Below are 20,337 nucleotides of genomic sequence, written 5' to 3'. Positions count from 1 at the left end.
GCCCTCGTGTAGGACTTACCGTCGAGTTTTGCAACAGGATAGTCCTTGGCTGGAACTGGAGCGACTTGATGTTGTGTCTTTAAAGCAACACAACATAAATGATCCACAAGGGGGCGTCACACACCACACGATCTGACAAGTACTCAATCCCCCGACAGCTCTGTCTCGCACAGCGTTTGAACAGAGCATCGTCAGCTGATCGATCGCTCATATATCTGCACGGTTCATCTGATAGACGCGGCTTTAACATGCTCTCGTCTAAACGCAGGGTCAGCCATTCTGGCCAATCACAGACATTTCTGTTGAGCTCCTGAACACATCGGCCAATTAGATCATGACCTACTAGCTCATCACTACATCTGACCCCATGTGCGGTGTAGTCGGCGACTGATCTGCGATGTTTAGCATATTGGATGTGATCTGCGAGGTGTTGGCTATCAACATTCGTTAGTTCACACATTAAGACTGTAACTGCAGTGTGGGCACAAGTGAAACACAAGGGTGACACTGGTATATATGAGGATACCTACAGATCTTGATCACCTACACGCTCCTCAGACCTCAGTTTTCTCGGGTGAGTGTGTCTGCGAGTGTCGCTTCATGTCTCTGTGGTAGGCGAAACTCCTCCCGCACTGCCGACAGCTGTAGGGCTTCTCCCCGGTGTGGACCCTCATGTGCGTCTGGAGGTTTGCCTTGACCGTGAAGCTCTTCCCGCAGTGAGGACAGATGAAGGGTTTCTCCCCGGTGTGGACTCTCATGTGCGTCCGCAGGTTTCCTTTAACTGTGAAGCTCTTCCCGCACTGCTGGCAGACGAACGCCTTCTCTGAAGTCTGACCGCTGAGGTCTGAAGGCGGCAGATCTCCGGCGTGAGCTGCTTTATGCCTCTTCTGCTGCTCTTTATCAGGGAAAGTCTTCCCGCAGTGCTGGCAGATGAAGCGGTCCTCGCTCGAGTGGGTCTTCATGTGGTAGTTGAGCGTCTCCTTGCGGCTGAAGCTCTGTCCGCAGTGTGCACAGATGAAGGGTCTCTCCCCGCTGTGGATCCGCATGTGCGTCTTCAGATTGCCCTTCCGAGAGAAGCTCTTCCCGCAGAGTTTGCACGTGTGCGGACTGTCTCCGGTGTGGGTGTGTGCGTGTGTGTTCAGCGTCTCCTTTCGCCTGAAGCTCTTCCCGCACTGCACACACTCATAGGGCATCTCTCCGCTGTGGATCCGCATGTGTGTCTTCAGATTGCCCTTCTGGCTGAAGCTCTTCCCGCAGTGGCGGCAGGCGTGAGGGCTCTCTCCGCGGTGCGCCGCGCTCTCGTGCGCGCTCAGAGTGGCTTTATAAGCGAAGCTCTTCCCGCACTCAGCACAGCTGAACGGCCGCTCCCCGCTGTGGATCCTCGAGTGGTTCTTCAGCCCTGCTTTATGGCAGAAGCTCTTCCCGCAGACGCAGCAGACGAACAGCCGCTCCCCGCTGTGGATCCGCATGTGAGTCTTCAGGTTCCTGCTGAACCGGAAACTCTTCCCACATCTGCACCTGAAGGGTTTCTCTCCGGAGTGGACCAGCAGGTGATTCCTCATGCAGGTGCCGTCCGGGAAGCTCTTCCCACACTGCGCACACTTCACACAGCGCTCCGAGTGGATCCTCCGGTGGCAGGTCAGCGCGTCTCGACACCTGAAGCTCTTCCCGCACTGATCGCAGGTGTAGGGTTTCTCTCCGGTGTGGATCCGGATGTGCACCTTCAGGTTTATTTTCTTGCTGAAGCTCTTCCCGCAGTGGTCACAGCTGAACGGCTTCTCTCCGCTGTGGGTCTTCAGGTGTGCTTGAAGGCTCTGCTGTCCACCCAAGCGTCTCCCACACTGCCGGCAGCTGACAGAGCTGCTGGGGTCGGCTTTCTCAGGTGTTTTCTCGGCAGTCGGCGTGCATCTCTCCTCATTCGTGAAGTCACCGAGGTCTTGACTCTCCTCTTTCAGCGGGTCTACAGTGAAAAGAGTTTAATGACACACTGCAAGAGGGATCACAGTGAAGACAGAGTATGAGAGAATATGAGTGGCAATATTATATTCGAAATGCCATATACAAAATACCAATGCAGCATGTACAATAATGATGCATTTATATATGCGTCTTCTAAGACAGTTGAAGTCCTCCAGTGAATATTTCCCAAATGATGTTGAACAGATTCAGGAAATGTTCACAGTGTGTCTGATAATGTTTGTAGAATATTATATTGCTAGAATGGGTTTTTATGTATGGGCGATATATATTTCATCGCAAAAAAAGGCTTGAGGTCATGTCCATGTTGTGTGATAAGCCCATATATTAATTATTGTAACAGGCCTGGCCTATTGCTCAACACAAGAGTGAACACGCAAGCGATTTTCTTGGGTGATCTAGCCCTTTAAATCACAACAAAGCTCTGAGTTTGTCAAATATGGTGGACATTATGGACTTTCACAAGGGACTTATTGAGACCTGCCACAGGGCAAGTTTACAGTCTGTGCACAGACTTTGGCTCATGTTTCTGCCAAAAAAACAACCAAAACTATGCAGTGTTTACTTAAAAATAGTGCATAAATGCAATCTACTGTTTAAACTGTGCACTTTTACTCATTTCTAAATCATTTACGATGCATTAAGCAAGTTTGAACTGTATTTGAGTCTTTGTTGTCCGCTTCATTGACAGTTTCGGCTGAATGTCTGCTTTATACATCGTTCAGCAATATTATAAAACAACTCTCCGTTTACATTTTGCAATATTTCACAGATTACAGTAGAATGATCGAGTAGTATATTGTGATAAACTACAATACTGCATGAAGGAGGTGTTCATAAGACTGTCATGAAACAGGAAATATCAGGATGGAGATTATACATGCTTATGACAACTGACATTAAGTGTTAATAGCTCAGTTTTGCCATTTTAAAGACGACATTCTTTGAGATGATTTTATCACAACTAGGGAGGCTCATAATAATCGATTAACCGTTAACCGAAAGGGTGTGTATGTAACCGATTAATGGTATCAGTTAGACGATTAAAAATATTATTTTATATATTTTTAGTTTGGCTGCATAAGGGGCAATCGAACATGCTTTTTGCGTTAAGAGGGGGATCTTTTGAATGGTTTACTAACAGCCGCAAGTGTTTTGCACGCGGCTCATCCCAGAGCAGCAGTGTGTGTGTTGTCAAGAGAACTACAGAGAACTTTTAAACAGCATGGTTTCCCGCTACATTCATTCTTCTACACTGTAAAAAAATACTAATTTGACAGAAAATATCTCAAATTTGTTTACAGTAATTTTTTGTCATTTCAAATTATATTCAAAACTTCGTAAAATGACAAACAGTCTCCCTAAATTAGCAGTTTGACTTTCATTATAGGTACTTTATCATTAAAGACAAATTACTGACATTTGTGTTTTTATACAGGGAAATTACAGTTTTATTTATACAGTATTTTCTCTGTTATTTTAAATTATATTCAAATTACAAACAATATCTGTAAACTAACAGCTCGACTGTTATTTTATATACTATATAATTGATGACAATTTTACAGTTTTACAGTGTTTTTTCCTGTTTTTTTAAGTACATTTAAAATTACTTTAAATATAAAAGTAATAAATTGTGATTACTGGCTCTGTAAAAAAAAACAAGCATAAATAGAAATCATACAAAAAGGTGAAATGACTGCAGCTACGGCTGCCAAACAAAAACCATAAAATTAAGGTAAAATTTCTGTGTTGAAATAAAGTGCAAAAAAATAATAAATCTACAGATATTTTCATTCAAATGTTTACAGAAAAACACTGTTATTTTACAGACTTTCATAGATTATTACCATCAAATCCTCACATGCACCTGTTTCGCATTCTGCTGATTGCGCGTGCGCACACACACACAGTCGGAGGATGGTTATGAACTGATTACATGGACTTTAAAAGCAGCACAGACGCCAATTGCCAAGTCTTGTTATACTGTTACCGTGAACATTATGACGCGTTTCTCTTATTTTGCCTTGCTTTGTTAATGGTTTGCTGCTGGCACTGACCATTTGCCTGTTATTTGACCATGACTCTGGATTCCCTGCATACTTCTGTTTGTCCCTGTGTTGACTATTGCTTGCCTAAATATCTCTGTGCAATAAACCTGCATTTGGATCTGTTTTCCTTTGTCAGCGTCCCCTATAACAGAATAATTCCATACAGGTTAAACCGCTACACGTTGTACAGAAATACCATTTAATAACATGTCATTTTAAAGTTGTGAGAATTGTAATCTGTTGTATCTCGTTATTCTCTTAAATTATGACCAAGAGCATGTCTTGGCATGTTATTAAAGGTGTTAAATCGTAATGATTTAGGGAAAATTCTTTTAAATAACATTGATTTCTCTTGAAGTTTTAGTGCAGTCACTGTATTGATGGTGTTTGATCATAATAATTTAGGAAAAGTCTTTAAAATAACAGTGTTTCTCTGTAAAACTCTTAGTGTGTAACTTTACTGAACGGATTTGATCGTAATAATCTAGGAAATGTCAGTAAAATAACAGTGTTTTTCTGTAAACAAGCGAAGCTACTGTTAAAGCTGTTGTTTAATTCCTGACTGAACACCAACCTGTTATCTGCTCAGCATCTTCATGTTTGACTGTGAATGTGTCTTCAATCTTCAGGTCTTCAGTCTCCTCTTTAATAAAGGCCATCTTTATAATAGTGGAGCTCAGTCGCTTCAGCAGGAGTTTCTCTGTCTGTTTAAGAGGAGAAGAATCAACACAAACAAGAAGAAATCAACACTAAACCTCTGTCTGTGTCTCAATCACTTCTCTAGCGCACTAGTTAGGGAGTCACAGATTAACTCATTGGATAAAACAAACGTAAACACTCCTAACAGATTAGGATGTAAACATTATCAGAAGGGTTAATTAGCGCTGTCCTGACAGGCTCGTGTGTGCTTTCGGTCCTTGTTTACAGCAAACTGACTGACGATAACTGAAGCGAACACAAATATAGCGGTTGTTAATGTTAGATAACAGTGGCTGTGCTGTCTTCTTCACGTTATACAAGATTGTTTTTGAATATATGACAGTGTCTGACAAGTGTTGCGTTAAAGGAAAACTTTAAATATTAATAAAAACACAAACCTTCATCAGTCCACCACTGGAACTCCACGCGACCGAATGACGTCAGGTCACCACATCAAAATAAAAGTCCTCATCTCTCGCTGAAATCACAGTCGCTAAAGCAATAATAAAACTGCGCACTTGACAAACATGAGGAGGAATTGAAGGAAATACTTAGTTATTGACATATATATGTATATGTGTTGATACATATGTCGCCCATTGGTGTGCAGAAAACATCAAACAATTAAAACATTCATTAAACATACAGTTTACACCAAAATTTTAAAGCAGGGGGGCATTTTATTATCTCCAAATATATAAAACTGCACTCCATAGTGCGTGAAATAATAAAAAAAGCTTTTTGTTGTGGTTTATTGGTAAGTTACTTTATACACCAGTGATACAAATATTATTAAAATAGTTATAAAACATGACTAGCAAAAATAAATATATTTTCAAATATGTAGAATATTAAAATATATTACAGAAGGGGGTCAATGAACATTAGATTTCTAAAGAATGTTTTTCAGTTATGCAACATTTGAGCACAGCCACCATTTTTTAATGTAAAATAAGTAAATAAATAAGACACACCTTACAACAAACACACACACACACACACACACACACACACACACACACACACACGGTCAAAATGACCCTAAAATAATTAACCAAAAATGAAAAGGCCTATTTCCAGGTTTCACCTTTAGGGTAAATATCGTTTGCTTTACCCATCGAGTCTCCATTTGCTCTGTGACTTAAAGCAACACTGAGAACATTTGAAACTGAAACTGATATTTGAAACCCTTTTCATTGAGCACAGACATTACTGTATATATAAACAATGTGTTGTTGAAAATCCCAGTAGATCAGCAATTTCTGAAATACTCAGAGCAGCCCGTCTGGCAGCAACAACCATGCCACGTTCAAAGTCTCTTAAATCCCCTTTCCTCCCCATTCTGATGCTCGCTCTGAACTGCAGCAGATCCTCTTGACCATGTCTACATGCCTAAATGCAGTGAGCTGCTGCCCTGTGATTGGCTGATTAGAAATTTGTTTTGACAAGCAGTTGGACAGGTGTACCTTTTACAGTGGCCGGTGAGTGCAAGTAAATAATTAAACCTCAGCTGCTGATAGCTCCGCCCCTTAACTAGTAGCCCCACCCCTTCCACTACTGAGTAAAGCCTTGATTACAGCGAATGAGCTTTTAGCATTGAGAGGCTTATATCCTTCTGCTGTGCCTCATGTTTTGCCACTGTGCTCTGTACACCTGCAGTTGAAGAAGTCAACTCTGAGTGCTACAACAGTCGTGTCTTTGTCATTGTCAAATCAAATAAGAGCAGAGGCGGGGTTTCTGTTAAGGTGACATCAGTGTTCGTATTGTCAACACCACTACAGAGACTTTTAAAGATGGACAAGATTATCTGCAGGTGTCTCTCTCTGGAGTGTATCCTCAGGTGTGTCTAATCTGGAGTGTATCCTCAGGTGTGTGTCCCTCTGGAGTGTCTCCTCAGGTGTGTCTCTCTCTGGAGTGTATCCTCAGGTGTGTGTCCCTCTGGAGTGTCTCCTCAGGTGTGTCTCTCTCTGGAGTGTATCCTCAGGTGTGTGTCCCTCTGGAGTGTCTCCTCAGGTGTGTCTCTCTGGAGTGTATCCTCAGGTGTTTCTCTCTCTGGAGTGTATCCTCAGGTGTGTCTCTCTCTGGAGTGTATCCTCAGGTGTGTCTCTCTCTGGAGTGTATCCTCAGGTGTGTCTCTCTCTGGAGTGTATCCTCAGGTGTGTCTCTCTCTGGAGTGTATCCTCAGGTGTGTCTCTCTGGAGTGTATCCTCAGGTGTGTCCCTCTCTGGAGTGTATCCTCAGGTGTGTCTCTCTTTGGAGTGTATCCTCAGGTGTGTCTCTCTCTGGAGTGTATCCTCAGGTGTATCCCTCTCTGGAGTGTATCCTCAGGTGTGTGTCTCTTTGGAGTGTATCCTCAGGTGTGTCTCTCTCCGGAGTGTATCCTCAGGTGTATCCCTCTCTGGAGTGTCTCCTCAGGTGTGTCTCTCTCTGGAGTGTATCCCTTTCTGGAGTGTATCCTCAGGTGTGTCTCTCTCTGGAGTGTATCCTCAGGTGTGTCTCTCTTGGGAGTGTATCCTCAGGTGTGTCTCTCTCTGGAGTGTATCCTCAGGTGTGTGCTTCTCTAGAGTGTATCCTCAGGTGTCTGGTGCGGCAGGTTCTGTTGCTGAAGCTCTTCCCGCACTGATCGCAGCTGAAGGGCTTGTCTCCGGTGTGTTTGTTCATGTGGTAGGCCAGGTTGGGGTTGGTGGTGAACCTCTTGGGACACAGTTTGCAGCTGAAGGGCTTCTCTCCGGTGTGAATCCTGGAGTGTGTTGTCAGGCTGCTGTGCTGTGTGAAGCTCCTCCCGCACTCAGGACAGGTGTAGGGCTTCTCCCCGGTGTGGACGCTCATGTGCACCTTCAGGTGGGCTTTAGTGATGAAACTCTTCTCGCACTGCTGGCAGCAGAAAGGCCTCTCTCCGCTGTGGATCATCAGGTGCGCTCTCAGGTTCCCGTGCTCGTTGAAGAGTTTCCCGCACTCCTGGCAGATGTAGGGCTTCTCTCCGGTGTGCGTCCGCATGTGCACTTTCAGAAGACCTGGTTTCTCAAAGCCTCTCCCGCATATCTGGCAGATCAACTGAGGCTTTAATACAGTCTTTTGAGGTCTTTCTTGTGAGGCTGTGTGTTCAGTCTTAGAGACTCTTAAAGATTCGTCTTGATTTGGAAATTGGTGGTTTTTAACTGGTGTTTCATTGAGATCTTCACTCTCCTCTTTTAGCTCTAGGACAAAAACACAAAGTTACACAAAGTTAAGCTAAAAGTTAAAGTTAAAACATAGAGAAAGACTTAAACAAATCTGCTATTTATGTCTTGTTAATGCCATAAAGGTCAGGACAAGGGCAGGAGCAAGCACAACTGGTGCTCTAGGCAAATGACGAGAATGCCACCCTCAAACTGGATGTTATGCCTCCTTTAATACGAAAAGGGAATACCAAGGGGGAGGTTGGAAAGATGGCGATGGAAGACGCACCGTGGACGCCGCCCTGACTGCTCTATCGCCTCTCTTGGCGCGCCGGCACCAAGTTGACGGTGAGCGTCTGTCTGGGTATTTTGTTTGATGTTTTTCACATGCCTCCTTTAATCCCAGTTTGAGCCATATTGCTTTCAGATGTTTTAGTGTGTATGACGAAAAGACTTAAAATCATTTACTTGATGTAGAAGTATAAATTAGCCTTAGCATCAGCCGTAAGTGAGAGCGAGCGCTCTGAATAGCTGATCAGATACACAAATATAAACACTGAAGTGACTAGGGCTGGGTATCGAGTTCGATACTTTTTAAGCACCGACCGAATCGTCTCGATACTATCGAGTATCGAAAAAATAATTTTCGTTCGGTACCACATTTCGATACCCAAGGGTATAATCTTGTCAACGTGCCCGGGTTAAATGCGGGTGATTGGCTGCAGCGAGGCTGTTTTAAAAATCAAACGTTTACAGCGGTTACGCCCACTCGCTCATAGCTTGTCAAATGTGAGGCTGTAATGCGTACACTACACTTTAAAGCATGTTTGCATTGTTTGACTGCAAGAAGATCACGCCGGCGCAGTCATCACAACAACATGCCCACCACAAGCGACGTCCTCCGTGATTGATGAGGTTTAAAGCGCGATGGCTGGGGCTCCGAAAGGTAAACAGACATAAGCGCAAGCTGACGGCCCTTTTCCACCTCCTCCGCTTCAAAATCACCTTAAAGTTAGGCGAAGTTCGTGTTGTAACTTTTGCTTTTTGTCGCTAATAACACGGGCACTGCGGGCTACACAGAGCAACTTTATTCTAATACCAGTGCGCACACACATCAGGATTCAGGGCCATACCATTACATAAACTGCGTGGGGGTAAATCAGGACTGAACCATTCTCTGCTTAAACAACACTTTGCATATTTCGCAGTGGCTAGTGTGGCAAAGATGGCAAAACTCGCCGAACAGATCCGCCACTTTTGATGCTCATTTGCAATTGCGATTTGTTGCCTATATCAGATTTTTTTGCTTTTCCATTTACATGTTACAACAAATGAGAATTGTGCATCAAGACCTGACAGTGTAAACAGGGTTTGTGCAGGGTAAATTTATTAACCCTTTTTTAGGATCTAACGTAGGCTGTGTAACGTTATGCACTGTTTCGATGGCTTTAAATACCCAGCTGAGTTGATACTAAAGTGCTTTAAGGTTAACAGTAAATGATGAAGTTTACATCACATTAAACTCATCTTATGTAAATGTCCTTATCCTTGGCTGCATTAACAGTTAGGTTTCATGTTTTCTTCACATTAATGTAATAGTCTCTGCTCCTGCTGAAAGGCGAATGCCACAGGGCCTTTACACATTGTATTGTTAAAGGTTTGCTGCCTTTTTCTACGCTGGAGAAAGATTAGATTTACTGGATGTGCATTTTTCAATGCCCAGAAAGGAACCAAAACACAGTCAAAATGAGTCCATGTGATATAAGTGTTCAATCATAATTATATGAAGCTGCGAGAATACTCCTGTGTGCAAAGTAAACAAAAATTACTTTATTCATTGATTTATCTATGGGAGGATCAGAAAGCTCTTGGATTAAATCCCAAATATCTGCATTTGAAGATAATTAGTGACAGAATTTAAATTTTTGGGTGAACTAAACCTTCAATCAGCAGTAAGCCTCACAAATACTCAAAATTGATGGACTTAAAACGGCTTGAACTGTTTGCACTAATATATTGTGTGAACTACACTTTGCTCATTTTGTTCCTTTGTTTATTGGTCTTAGAGATAAGCCTGCTGTGAAAAGTGTCCCAAACATCCTGAAAAAATAAAACCAAAGTTTCTCGGAGATTATGAGTTATTTAATCTTGTTAAAAAATATATTTCTTGAAATAAAAGTATCGAAAAAAGTATCGTTCGGAACCGGTATCGAATTCAGGATATCGGTATCCATAATTTTGGAACAATACCCAGCCCTAGAAGTGACCAAACCAAGCAAACATCATAAGTCAAGAGGAAGCATAATGAAGCTGGCTGTAAGTTCTTCATATTTATAAAATTTATTAGCAATTGGTATGGACTATCAGACATATCTGCATGAGCAAATCCCTTTAAGGACAGTGGTAAGTGCAGTAAAACCATACGTAACGCAGCTCTTTATAGTTTGCATGTGTTCTGCGCTAGTTTCAGTTTCTCTTTGAGGAATGCCAACACAGGTACTGCCCCCTGCAGGTGTGCAGAGGAACATCCTATCAGACACAGAGTGAAGTTCTTGATTCAGTCGGCTGACATGTTCAACCACAATTCTTTAGTGGGAATGTAGGCCAGCTAGTGAGTGCTGTGCAGGTAAACCTCACTCCTCTGACCTCTAAAGGTGCTCTAGTGACGACGCTAGTGCCCATGGTCTTTAGCCTCCTTGGTAGAGCAACCACAGGGTTTCTGCAGATATCATAATGTCCAATTTAAGACTTTTAAAGACCTTTTTAAGATCATTAAGTATTAAATTGAAGACCTATATCGCAATGTTAAAAACACGCAAAATCACAAAGTTAGTGGTTAAATAAATTATATTAAATTGAAGTTTCTGGCATTGGTCATCTGCTTATCGCTATGATGATCACGCATGGTCGGATTGTTAAGATGTGTGTACAGGCATACCTTTTTCAGACAAAATCTCTTTCAAGTGATTCATATTCAACTCAAACCAAACGCGGCGCTGCGCGAACTGTTCACCCGAAATCTGTTTACGATGTAGCGATCTGTAGCGATGACGTCACATTCGAATGAATTGATTAATAACGTAAAGGTTTGAAAACACTTGAGGGAGAGTAAATAGTGAGTGAATTGTAAATTTTACGTAGACTATATCCCTTCAACACTCTTCAGTTGTAAGCAGGATCTTCTCCTGTCCATCTGAAGGATTCATCAGTGTTTGTAAGATGACGTCACTGTGATGACATTCTCCAACAACACCCTTCATTATCTGAATGAGGATAAAAATGACTGAGCTGATCTTTGAGAATGAACACCAACCTGTTATCTGCTCAGCATCTTCATGTTTGACTGTGAATGTGTCTTCAATCTTCAGGTCTTCACTCTCCTCTTTAATAAAGGCCATCTTTATAATAGTGGAGCTCAGTCGCTTCAGCAGGAGTTTCTCTGTCTGTTTAAGAGGAGAAGAATCAACACAAACAAGAAGAAATCAACACTAAACCTCTGACTGTGTCTCAATCACTTCTCTAGCGTATTAGTTAGTGGACACTGGAGGCGGATCTACATCAATTGATCGGACAAGAGAACTACACATGAATGAATGCAAATGAGAATTAAATTAATAGAATTAAAATCTTTTTTTTACCTGAAATGGTTTGTAGCAATCGCTTTCCTCAAATAGTTTGAGTTAACTTAATTTATTGGGTTTACAGTACTCAGTTGGTTTGAGTTCTCTTCATTTAATGGGGTTTACAGTGTGCCAAATCACTTCCATTATATTAACCTGTATTATTATCATTATTAGTTTTATTAAATTAGTAATATCATTAAGGGTCATTACTGATACTCTGCTTCATAACAGCGAGAGTCCACCTACACAACAGGATCTGATTAGAACTACAAACAAAAGTGTAAACAAACTACAAACATGGCGGACACGCGAGACAGACGGTTAAGCAGAGTGATATGGTAAAATATGAGTGATTATTAATTAATAATGTATATATCCAACCTATTGGAAATATTTACAGGATGTTATTTCATCTCCAGCAACACTGTGAACTTTTATAAACGTGTTTGGTCATTATTGAACACATAATTAAGCAAACCCTTGAGGAGATTCTCTGTATAAAAGACTCGTGAATAAGAGATTAATCTCTAATATGGCAGAATGTATTCAGTAAGAGCACAGGCTGTGTGTTTTCAGTGAGCTGTGCTGCTCTGGAGATCCTCAAATCTCCGTCTCTCCGTCATTATTATTAGGCTGGCTTGTGTAGCAAGCCAGACTATTGTTATCCTATTTTTCTTCTGAGACTAAAAATTAAACTCTATCTCCTCCTAGAGCTTTCAAGCTATGACCACCAAACTCACACCAGACCTCCAAACTGGTCTGACTCGGGTTGCTATATCTTTTCCGACTGATCCGACTTTTGGTTTTCCGAAAAACGTCCCGGGACCTTCTGAAAAATCCCATTGACTTAACATTGGACCAAACTTTGTGACCTCATAACTCTGCATCAGTCTGTCCTACAGGCTTCTAACTGAGCTCATTTAACTCAGACTACCTAACTGCCAATAACTGATGAGCTTTTTACTTTCTGGCCACACCCTAGCAACCACTTTTGGGACCCTAGAAACTGTCCCATAGACTTCCACTGCAAAAGACTCTCATTGACTTTACATGGGGTCAAACTTTGTGAGCTCATAACTCTACATCAGACTGTCGCACAGACTTCTAACTGGGCTCATTTAACTCAGACTACCAAACTACCAATAACTGATGAGCTTTTAACTTTCTAGCCACACCCCTAACAACCAGATACGGCACCCTAGCAACGGTCCCATAGACTGCCATTATAGAGGTTCAGATTGATATAGTCATGCTGCAGTGTGATAGAGACATGGGTGTTGCTTTTAACTGTTCATACTGGCAAGAAGATTTGATACATCCTCAGTCTAAGCTGTCAATCCACTCCATAGCAACAAAACAGACTAACCTAGCAACGATATAACAGCAGCTTTATCTTAGTATCAGAACATCGTAGAGAAGCGGGGGTTGACTTGTTTGACTTATGCTAGCACACCATCCATGCATCCATCTATCTATCTATCTATCTATCTATCTATCTATCTATCTATCTATCTATCTATCTATCTATCTATCTATCTATCTATCTATCTTTTCATACTTTTTAAAACTGTTTAAACTAAATAAACTATTACCATCAGGCTTTCACAAGCCAGCCTCAAAGTTTGTTCTCAAACTTTAAGAATCTAGTTATGAATGATCTTGTTTATATTTACGATAAACTTATTTACAATTCAGGGAGAAAAATGAAATGAGTCGCGCCGGTTTTGTCACCAATATGAGCTCGAGTTTTACTCACAGATTCGTCTGCAAACTTATAAAATGGAATAAATGTGTGGCGTTAATTAAACATGTTAAACACGAACCTTCAGCAGAATCACAACAGCGGCTGCGGGAGCGCGGCGCACAACGGTGACGTCACTCATCAAAACAAAGTAAAAGTCCTGAAGCCCAGCAGCACCATAGACATCATATTAGATGTTTTATATCATATAAATCAAACTATTCTTTTATGAATTATTAATTAATATGATTCAATAACGCTCTTATAAAGACTTCATGTTTTATTAATCATTTTGAAATAAACTTGTTATAGGAGCCATATTACTTTTCATTTAATTATAATGTTTATTTGTATACTGATTGGTTTGGGTTTCACAGTGACGTTTTATGTTTTGGTCACGTGGGCATAATTGGCACCTGCTCGAACATAAAGCGCGTGCACAATCACACAGGTGAGGAGGAGAGAAGGAGAGTGGGGTAGCCGTATTTTTTGTTGACCGCAAACAGCAACGCAAACAGCCACGCAAACAGCAGCGCAAACCAAGCAACGCAAAACTGTATCACAACGGCACACGCAACAATCATCACACCAACGCAATAATCGGCACCATACAAGGTATTCAAAGACACAAATTGCTGTATTGTTTTTTCATGCTTCAAGTTACATAAAGTCTTTCCATATAACATCTTGGGCTCAGTGTCTCTGTCTAAAGCCACCAGCGCGTCACAAATATAAAGGACCCTCACTGCCTCTCGAGCGACTTATAGGAGGCATCAGGAAGTCGCAATATTTTGTCAACAAAAAACGGCATCTTATCAGGAAAATCATCGCTCGCAAAATCAGCGCACAGACGAATCAGGAAGACGCCAAGTAAGTGATGCGATTGCAAACCAAATGGGCCACGTCATGTGTTCGTTTTCATAGGACAGATAAGTTTATCTGTGGATATATGTGTGGATGAGGAATCTGGTTGGCATTGGTGCATGTTAAAGTTGTTTGGAATGCAAATCGGATGCGCGAGGTCGCGCGACTTACTTTGGTGTCTGTAGGAAGTCTGCACTTTGCGGCTTGTTTGTGTGATGCCGTGATGTTGTTTGGAAGGAAAATGAACTGCTGTTGAATTGAATCGAATCGTTTGAGCGTGTTCAAACGTTGCATTGTGTTTGGATGTTGTGATTCACTGAACACTGAATCAAAAGAGTCACTATGAGTCAAACTGGTGGTACCCCGTGCTCGGTTGAAGAGATGGGAAAGAAAAGGGAAAGCAAACTCACTCAAAAGGCCTTGCTGAATAAAATTGAGAGATTGCAATGTGAACGTAAACGTGCTGTTGATAAAATCAAAGGGTTGATACCAAAAATGAAAGAATATATGAAACAAAAGGCAAACATCCTTCAAATAAAGCAATGTTTAATGACTTTAAACACAATGTGTGAGAGTGCTGTTAATGCACATGATGAACTTATGCCATTACTTCCTGAGGATGAATTTCTTAAACAAAAGGAATGGTTTTTAAGCATAATGAATTACAGCAGTGTGTTTCAAAACCAAACTGAGCAATGGATCAGTGAAACTGAGCAAACCCAGGGTGTTTCACAGAATGCAACAGAAATGAACGAAAATGTGATTTCTGCAAAATCAAATGAAGTTGAAAATGAGGATGAAATTAATCCATGTGATAGTGTCTCAAACATAAGCTGTAACAAATCATCACTGTCAAAACATTCTTCAACCTCATCTGCACGTTTAAAAGCCCAAGCTGAGTTGGCTGCTTTAGCCATGAAGAAAAAATTATTAGAAGAAAGACATGCACTGGAAGAAGAGGAGGAAAAGTTGCGTAAAAGGAAAGAAAGATTGCAACTGGATGCTGAAATTGCAGGAGAACAGGCAAAACTTGAGATTCTCAAAACACACAGTACAACAACAAGCGTGATACTGACATCAAATGTTTCAGATGGGATGAACTCTTATGTGGCAAAACAGTCTAAACAACCACTCAATGTTGATGCAGGTGAATTTATTCCATCAGATTCAAATAAGGAGAGATATTTAGGAGCTAAACCCAAAGTCAAGCTTACTCCAGTGTTGGACAATATAACTCCATCAAACATCATTGACCCACCATTTTCGCAAAAACACCTGAATTCTTTCGACATGCAAGATTCACAAGGACCACATAATTTCAATACAGATATTTTCATGGATTCGGAAACCAAAAATTGTGTTCTTGGTCTCATGAAGAAACAGAATGAGGTAACAACACTGTTGATGCAGCAACAGGGGCTTTCAGCTTTACCAAAAAGAGAAATACCCATATTTGATGGTGACCCACTGAAATACCACTCTTTTATTAGAGCTTTTGAGAATGGTATTGAGAAAAATATAAATGACAACTGTGACCGTTTGTATTTCTTGGAGCAATATACAAGGGGCCATGCTAAAGCACTTGTGGGGAGCTGTCATTATATGAATCCAGATCGAGGATATTTGAAAGCAAAAACTTTGTTGAAGGAACAGTTTGAGGACGAACAGAAAGTGGCCTCTGCTTATATGGACAAAGCCCTTTTATGGTCTCCAATTAAAACCGAGGATGTGAAGGCTCTGCAGGATTTCAGTTTCTTTCTCAGAGGCTGTTGTAATGCAATGGAGGATGTGCAGTATCTTCATGACTTAGACATGCCTTCTAATATGTTGTGTATTATTAAAAAACTTCCATATAAACTCAGAGATCGATGGAGGAGCCAGGTTTGTGAGCTGCAGGAAAGAAATAACCAGAGAGTTAAGTTCAAAGACATTGCTGATTTCATTGAGAAGCAAGTGAAAATACTCACAGATCCGGTGTTTGGTAACATACAAGACACTACATCAGTAAGTGGAAATAAAGGAATGAACAAACTTAAGTCACAATATCGATCAGGAAACAAAGGAATCAGCTTTGCGACCAGTGTGGGCACTGTGGAAAGTAAATGTCAGTCTGAAAAGAAAAGGAAGGAAATTATAACAACAGATAAGAAAGTGTGTATGTGCTGTGGAGGAGGACACACCCTAGATATGTGTGTACAGCTGGGGAAGATGGTACACGAGAAGAAGATAGGCTTCTTGAGGGAAAATGGTATATGTTTTGGCTGTTTGTGTACAGGAGGACACATCAGTAAAAATTGCCGTAAAAGGATTTCCTGTTCAAAGTGTAACCTTAAGCATCCTACAGTACTTCATAGGGAACCTGCACATGTTACTGAGCAGACTGAGAGGAACACAGTGGTGCCTGTTGACAACATGCTGGTGTCAAGTGGTCTTACAGGGGCTGGAGATGAGGACTGCAAGCTACCCATAGTACCGGTTCAGGTAAAATCTAATAAAGGAAGCAAAATTATTAATACCTATGCATTTTTGGACCAAGGGAGCACTGCAGTGTTTTGTACAGAGAACTTGATGCACAAGCTTCACCTTACAGGAAGGAAGGGGCGTATTCTTCTACGAACCATGGGGCAGGAGAAGGTTGTGAGTAGCAACATTATATCTGGTTTGGAGGTTGCAGCTCTGGAAGGAGATCGTTTTCTTGAGCTGCCAAAAGTTTATACACAAGAGTCCATGCCAGTGCACCGAGGAAATATTCCAACTAATAGGGATATTAAAAGATGGTCTTACTTAAAACACATTCATTTACCTCAGATCGATTCTGAAATAGAACTCCTGATAGGAACCAATGTCCCTAAAGCACTGGAACCATTACAAGTGGTATGCAGTGTAAATGATGGACCATATGCCATTAGAACCATGTTGGGCTGGACTGTTAATGGACCACTGATGGGAGACAGTGGAGAAAGGGTTAACTGGAAACAGCCCCTGGTAATGGTTAATAGAGTGTCAGCTGTAAATCTGGATGAGATTTGGCACCAACAGTTTAAAACTGACTTCCCTGAAAACCGTCTCGATGATTATGCTGGTATGTCAAGAGAAGATCAAAAATTCCTAGAACTAGTGAGTAATTCAGTAAAACATGTGAATGGGCACTACCAAGTTGCATTACCATTAAGGAGCATTGACGTCAGCATGCCAAAAAACAAGAACATTGTCGAACAGCGTTTGCATCATCTGAAAAGGAGGTTTCAGAAAGATTCATTATTTCATGCTGAATATAACAACTTTATGAATGATCTGCTTCTTAAAGATTATGCTGAGAAGGTGCCTGTAGAGGAACTAGACCGCAGTGATGGAAAGGTATGGTATATACCACACCATGGAGTGTTTCATCCCACCAAGGGAAAGATGAGAGTTGTGTTTGACTGTGCAGCGAGTTATCAAGGAACATCGTTGAATGCTCAGCTCTTACAGGGCCCAGATCTTACGAGTTCTTTGATAGGAGTCATGACTCGTTTTAGAAAGGAACCAGTAGTAATCATGGCTGATGTTGAATCCATGTTTTACCAGGTACGGGTCTCTTCGGATTACTCAGACCTGCTTAGGTTTCTTTGGTGGCCTAATGGAGATGTGGAACAACAACCTGTTGAATACCGTATGAAGGTGCATTTGTTTGGGGCAGCATCATCACCTAGTTGTGCCAATTATGCCCTCAGAAGGTGTGCAGAGGATTATGGATGTCACTACAGTGAGAATGCAGTAGACAAATTAATGAACTCTTTTTATGTAGATGACTGCCTTGTGTCAGTTGTTACAGAGAAGGAAGCAGTGTCACTTTACCAGGAGCTGGTTTCTCTGTGTGCCAGGGGTGGGTTTTCCCTCACAAAATGGATAACCAACAGGCCCGGTGTATTGGAAGCTATCCCTGAAAGTCACAGAGCAAGAGGCATGGAAGGGTTAAACATGGAGTTGGATTCATTACCTGTGGAGAGAGTGCTGGGTTTGGAATGGTGCATAAAATCAGACTGTTTTAAGTTCAAGATTGTACTAAAGGATAGACCACTCACCAGAAGAGGAATTCTCTCTACTATCAGTTCAATTTATGACCCTCTGGGAATGCTAAGCCCTGTCATTTTAACAGCAAAGAAAATTCTGAGAGATTTGTGCAGGAGAGAAATTGGCTGGGATGACACTGTGCCGGAGTCCCTGTCAAAGGATTGGCTGAAATGGCTGCAGCAGCTGCATTTGTTGGATGTGTTTAAGGTGGACCGATGTGTGAAACCATCATGCTTTGGAGATGTTGTTACAGCCCAGTTACACCATTTCAGTGATGCCAGTCAGGATGGGTATGGAACAGTTTCTTACCTGTTGCTGAAGAACCAGCATTCAGTAATGCACAGTGCTTTCATCATGGGGAAGGCAAGAGTGGCTCCGTTAAAATCCGTAACCATCCCTAGAATGGAGCTTATTGCTGCTACCATGGCCAGTCGCATGGACATTCTTTGGAGGAAGGAGATGCATATGGATCTTTTGGATTCTGTGTTTTGGACGGACAGTACATCTGTGCTCAAATACATCCGAAATGAAACCTCACGATTCAAAGTTTTCGTTTCTAATCGGGTCTCTCAAATCCTGAAAGTTTCCAGTCCTGAGCAGTGGAGGTATGTGGACACTGCAAGCAATCCAGCTGATATGGCATCTAGAGGTGTTAAGGTGGATGTGTTTATTCAAAACACTACATGGGTGTCAGGGCCTCACTTTCTTTTACATCCGGAGAGTGAGTGGCCTGTAAACAAGGAGGACGTCAACTACCTTTCATCTGAAGACCCCGAGGTCAAAAATGTTGCTGCAACAAACGTTACACAACTCAAAGAAGATCCAGTCACTTACCTGATCAAGTATTTTTCTTCCTGGACACGCCTTAAGAAATCTGTAGCATGGTTCTTGAGGATCAAGGACTGGCTCATGTCTTGTTTAAAGGAAACAAGGCACTTTCATCAGACCGTTGTACAGTCTGGCAACAATGCACAGCAGAGCTCCTCCGTGGCAGAGGAGATTGATTATTTTAAAAGGACAAGCAGTAAACTTACAGTGGAGGACTTGGACCGGGCTGAGCTTGCCATCATTAAATTCTGTCAGGGACAGAGATTTCCTGAAGAGCTAGCCAGTCTGGAGAAAGGGCAACATATTAAAATATCCAGTCACCTCCATAAACTCTGTCCACAGCTGCAAGATGGAATCCTGAGAGTTGGTGGTCGTCTCTGTAGGTTGGCTATGCCTGTGGAAGTTAAACACCCTATAATATTAACAAAAGATCTTCACATTTCAGAACTCTTGCTGAGACATATCCATCAGGAAGTGGGGCATGGTGGACGGAACCATATGCTGTCCAAATTGAGGGAGAAGTACTGGATAACTGGTGTCAGTGTAGCCATAAGGAAAGTACTGTCCAAATGCATCGTCTGTCGCCGTCTAAATGCTCTGCCAGTTTACCAGCAAATGGCAGACTTGCCACACGAAAGAATAGTCCCAGATGAACCACCATTTACTCGAGTGGGAGTGGACTATTTTGGACCTTTTGAGGTTAAGAGCCGAAGGAGCATGGTAAAGCGGTATGGGGTTATATTTACCTGTCTTGCCATCAGAGCTGTACACCTTGAGGTTGCTCCATCATTGGATACGGACTCATTCATTAATGCACTCAGGCATTTCATTTCCAGAAGGGGACAGGTGCGAGAGATCCGTTCAGATAATGGAACTAATTTTGTAGGTGCAGAACGTGAGTTGAAAGCTGCCATTAAACAGTGGAACCAGGGGCAGATCAATGATCTTTTGCTGCAGAAGGGAATCAGATGGAGTTTTAACCCACCGGCTGGCTCTCATCATGGAGGATCATGGGAGAGGTTAATAAGATCAGTGCGTAAAGTCCTTAATTCAATGTTTAAGGTGCAAAACCTGGATGAAGAAGGTCTTCACACAGTGCTCTGTGAGATTGAAGCCATCATCAACAGCCGTCCAATCACCAAGGCTTCCATGGATCCAAATGACCTGGAAGCACTAACTCCAAACCACTTGTTGCAGTTAAAGACTTCACCATCATTACCCCCAGGGTTGTTCCAACCGACAGACATGTATGTACTTAGGAGGTGGAAACAGGTACAATACATGTCCGATCTATTCTGGAAGAGATGGGTTAAGGAATACTTACCTCAGCTACAGGAGCGTCA

General features: G+C 41.9%; 3 protein-coding genes across 5 annotated transcripts in view; 1 reads left to right on the top strand and 2 right to left on the bottom strand.

The window, feature by feature from the left end:
* LOC148682569 (uncharacterized) overlaps positions 1-20,337 on the top strand; it is a 1,090,975-nt gene that overhangs the window by 523,679 nt on the left and 546,959 nt on the right. The window lies entirely within an intron of this gene.
* Positions 474-5,936, bottom strand: zgc:194336. The gene is given in 3 exon segments (NM_001130658.1): positions 474-1,960; positions 4,603-4,732; positions 5,126-5,936. Coding segments are annotated over 2 exon segments (1,491 nt in total). The 5' UTR covers positions 4,688-4,732; positions 5,126-5,936; the 3' UTR covers positions 474-554.
* On the bottom strand, positions 5,478-13,424 carry LOC110439382 (uncharacterized). 2 transcript variants are annotated; one of them, XM_087250541.1, is made up of 3 exons: positions 13,332-13,424; positions 11,199-11,328; positions 5,478-7,924 (listed from the first exon to the last, which is right to left on the bottom strand). In XM_087250541.1, exons 1-3 carry the CDS (start codon positions 13,389-13,391, stop codon positions 7,272-7,274), a joined length of 843 nt encoding a protein of 280 aa, XP_087106667.1. In that variant the 5' UTR covers positions 13,392-13,424; the 3' UTR covers positions 5,478-7,271. The 2 variants fall into 2 exon arrangements, with proteins under 2 accessions (XP_087106667.1, XP_087106668.1); XM_087250542.1 differs by lacking the exon at positions 13,332-13,424 and having other exon boundaries at positions 5,478-7,958; positions 11,023-11,259.

The sequence above is a fragment of the Danio rerio genome, chromosome 4 (assembly GCF_052040795.2).
Source record: "Danio rerio strain M-AB ecotype USA chromosome 4, GRCz13ab, whole genome shotgun sequence".
Lineage (NCBI taxonomy): Eukaryota > Metazoa > Chordata > Actinopteri > Cypriniformes > Danionidae > Danio > Danio rerio.
Note: the sequence above shows the minus strand (reverse complement) of the source record. Positions and strands in the feature narration are given on the sequence as shown.

Bases quoted from the DNA above. Each gene is read 5' to 3' on its own strand.
- LOC110439382 (XM_087250541.1), bottom strand. From the start codon at position 13,391: ATGAGTGACGTCACCGTTGTGCGCCGCGCTCCCGCAGCCGCTGTTGTG. The intron at 11,329-13,331 runs GTTCGTGTTTAA...CCTCTTAAACAG, and splicing joins CTGTTGTGATTCTGCTGAAG to ACAGAGAAACTCCTGCTGAA. The intron at 7,925-11,198 runs GTTGGTGTTCAT...TTTTTGTCCTAG, and splicing joins AGATGCTGAGCAGATAACAG to AGCTAAAAGAGGAGAGTGAA.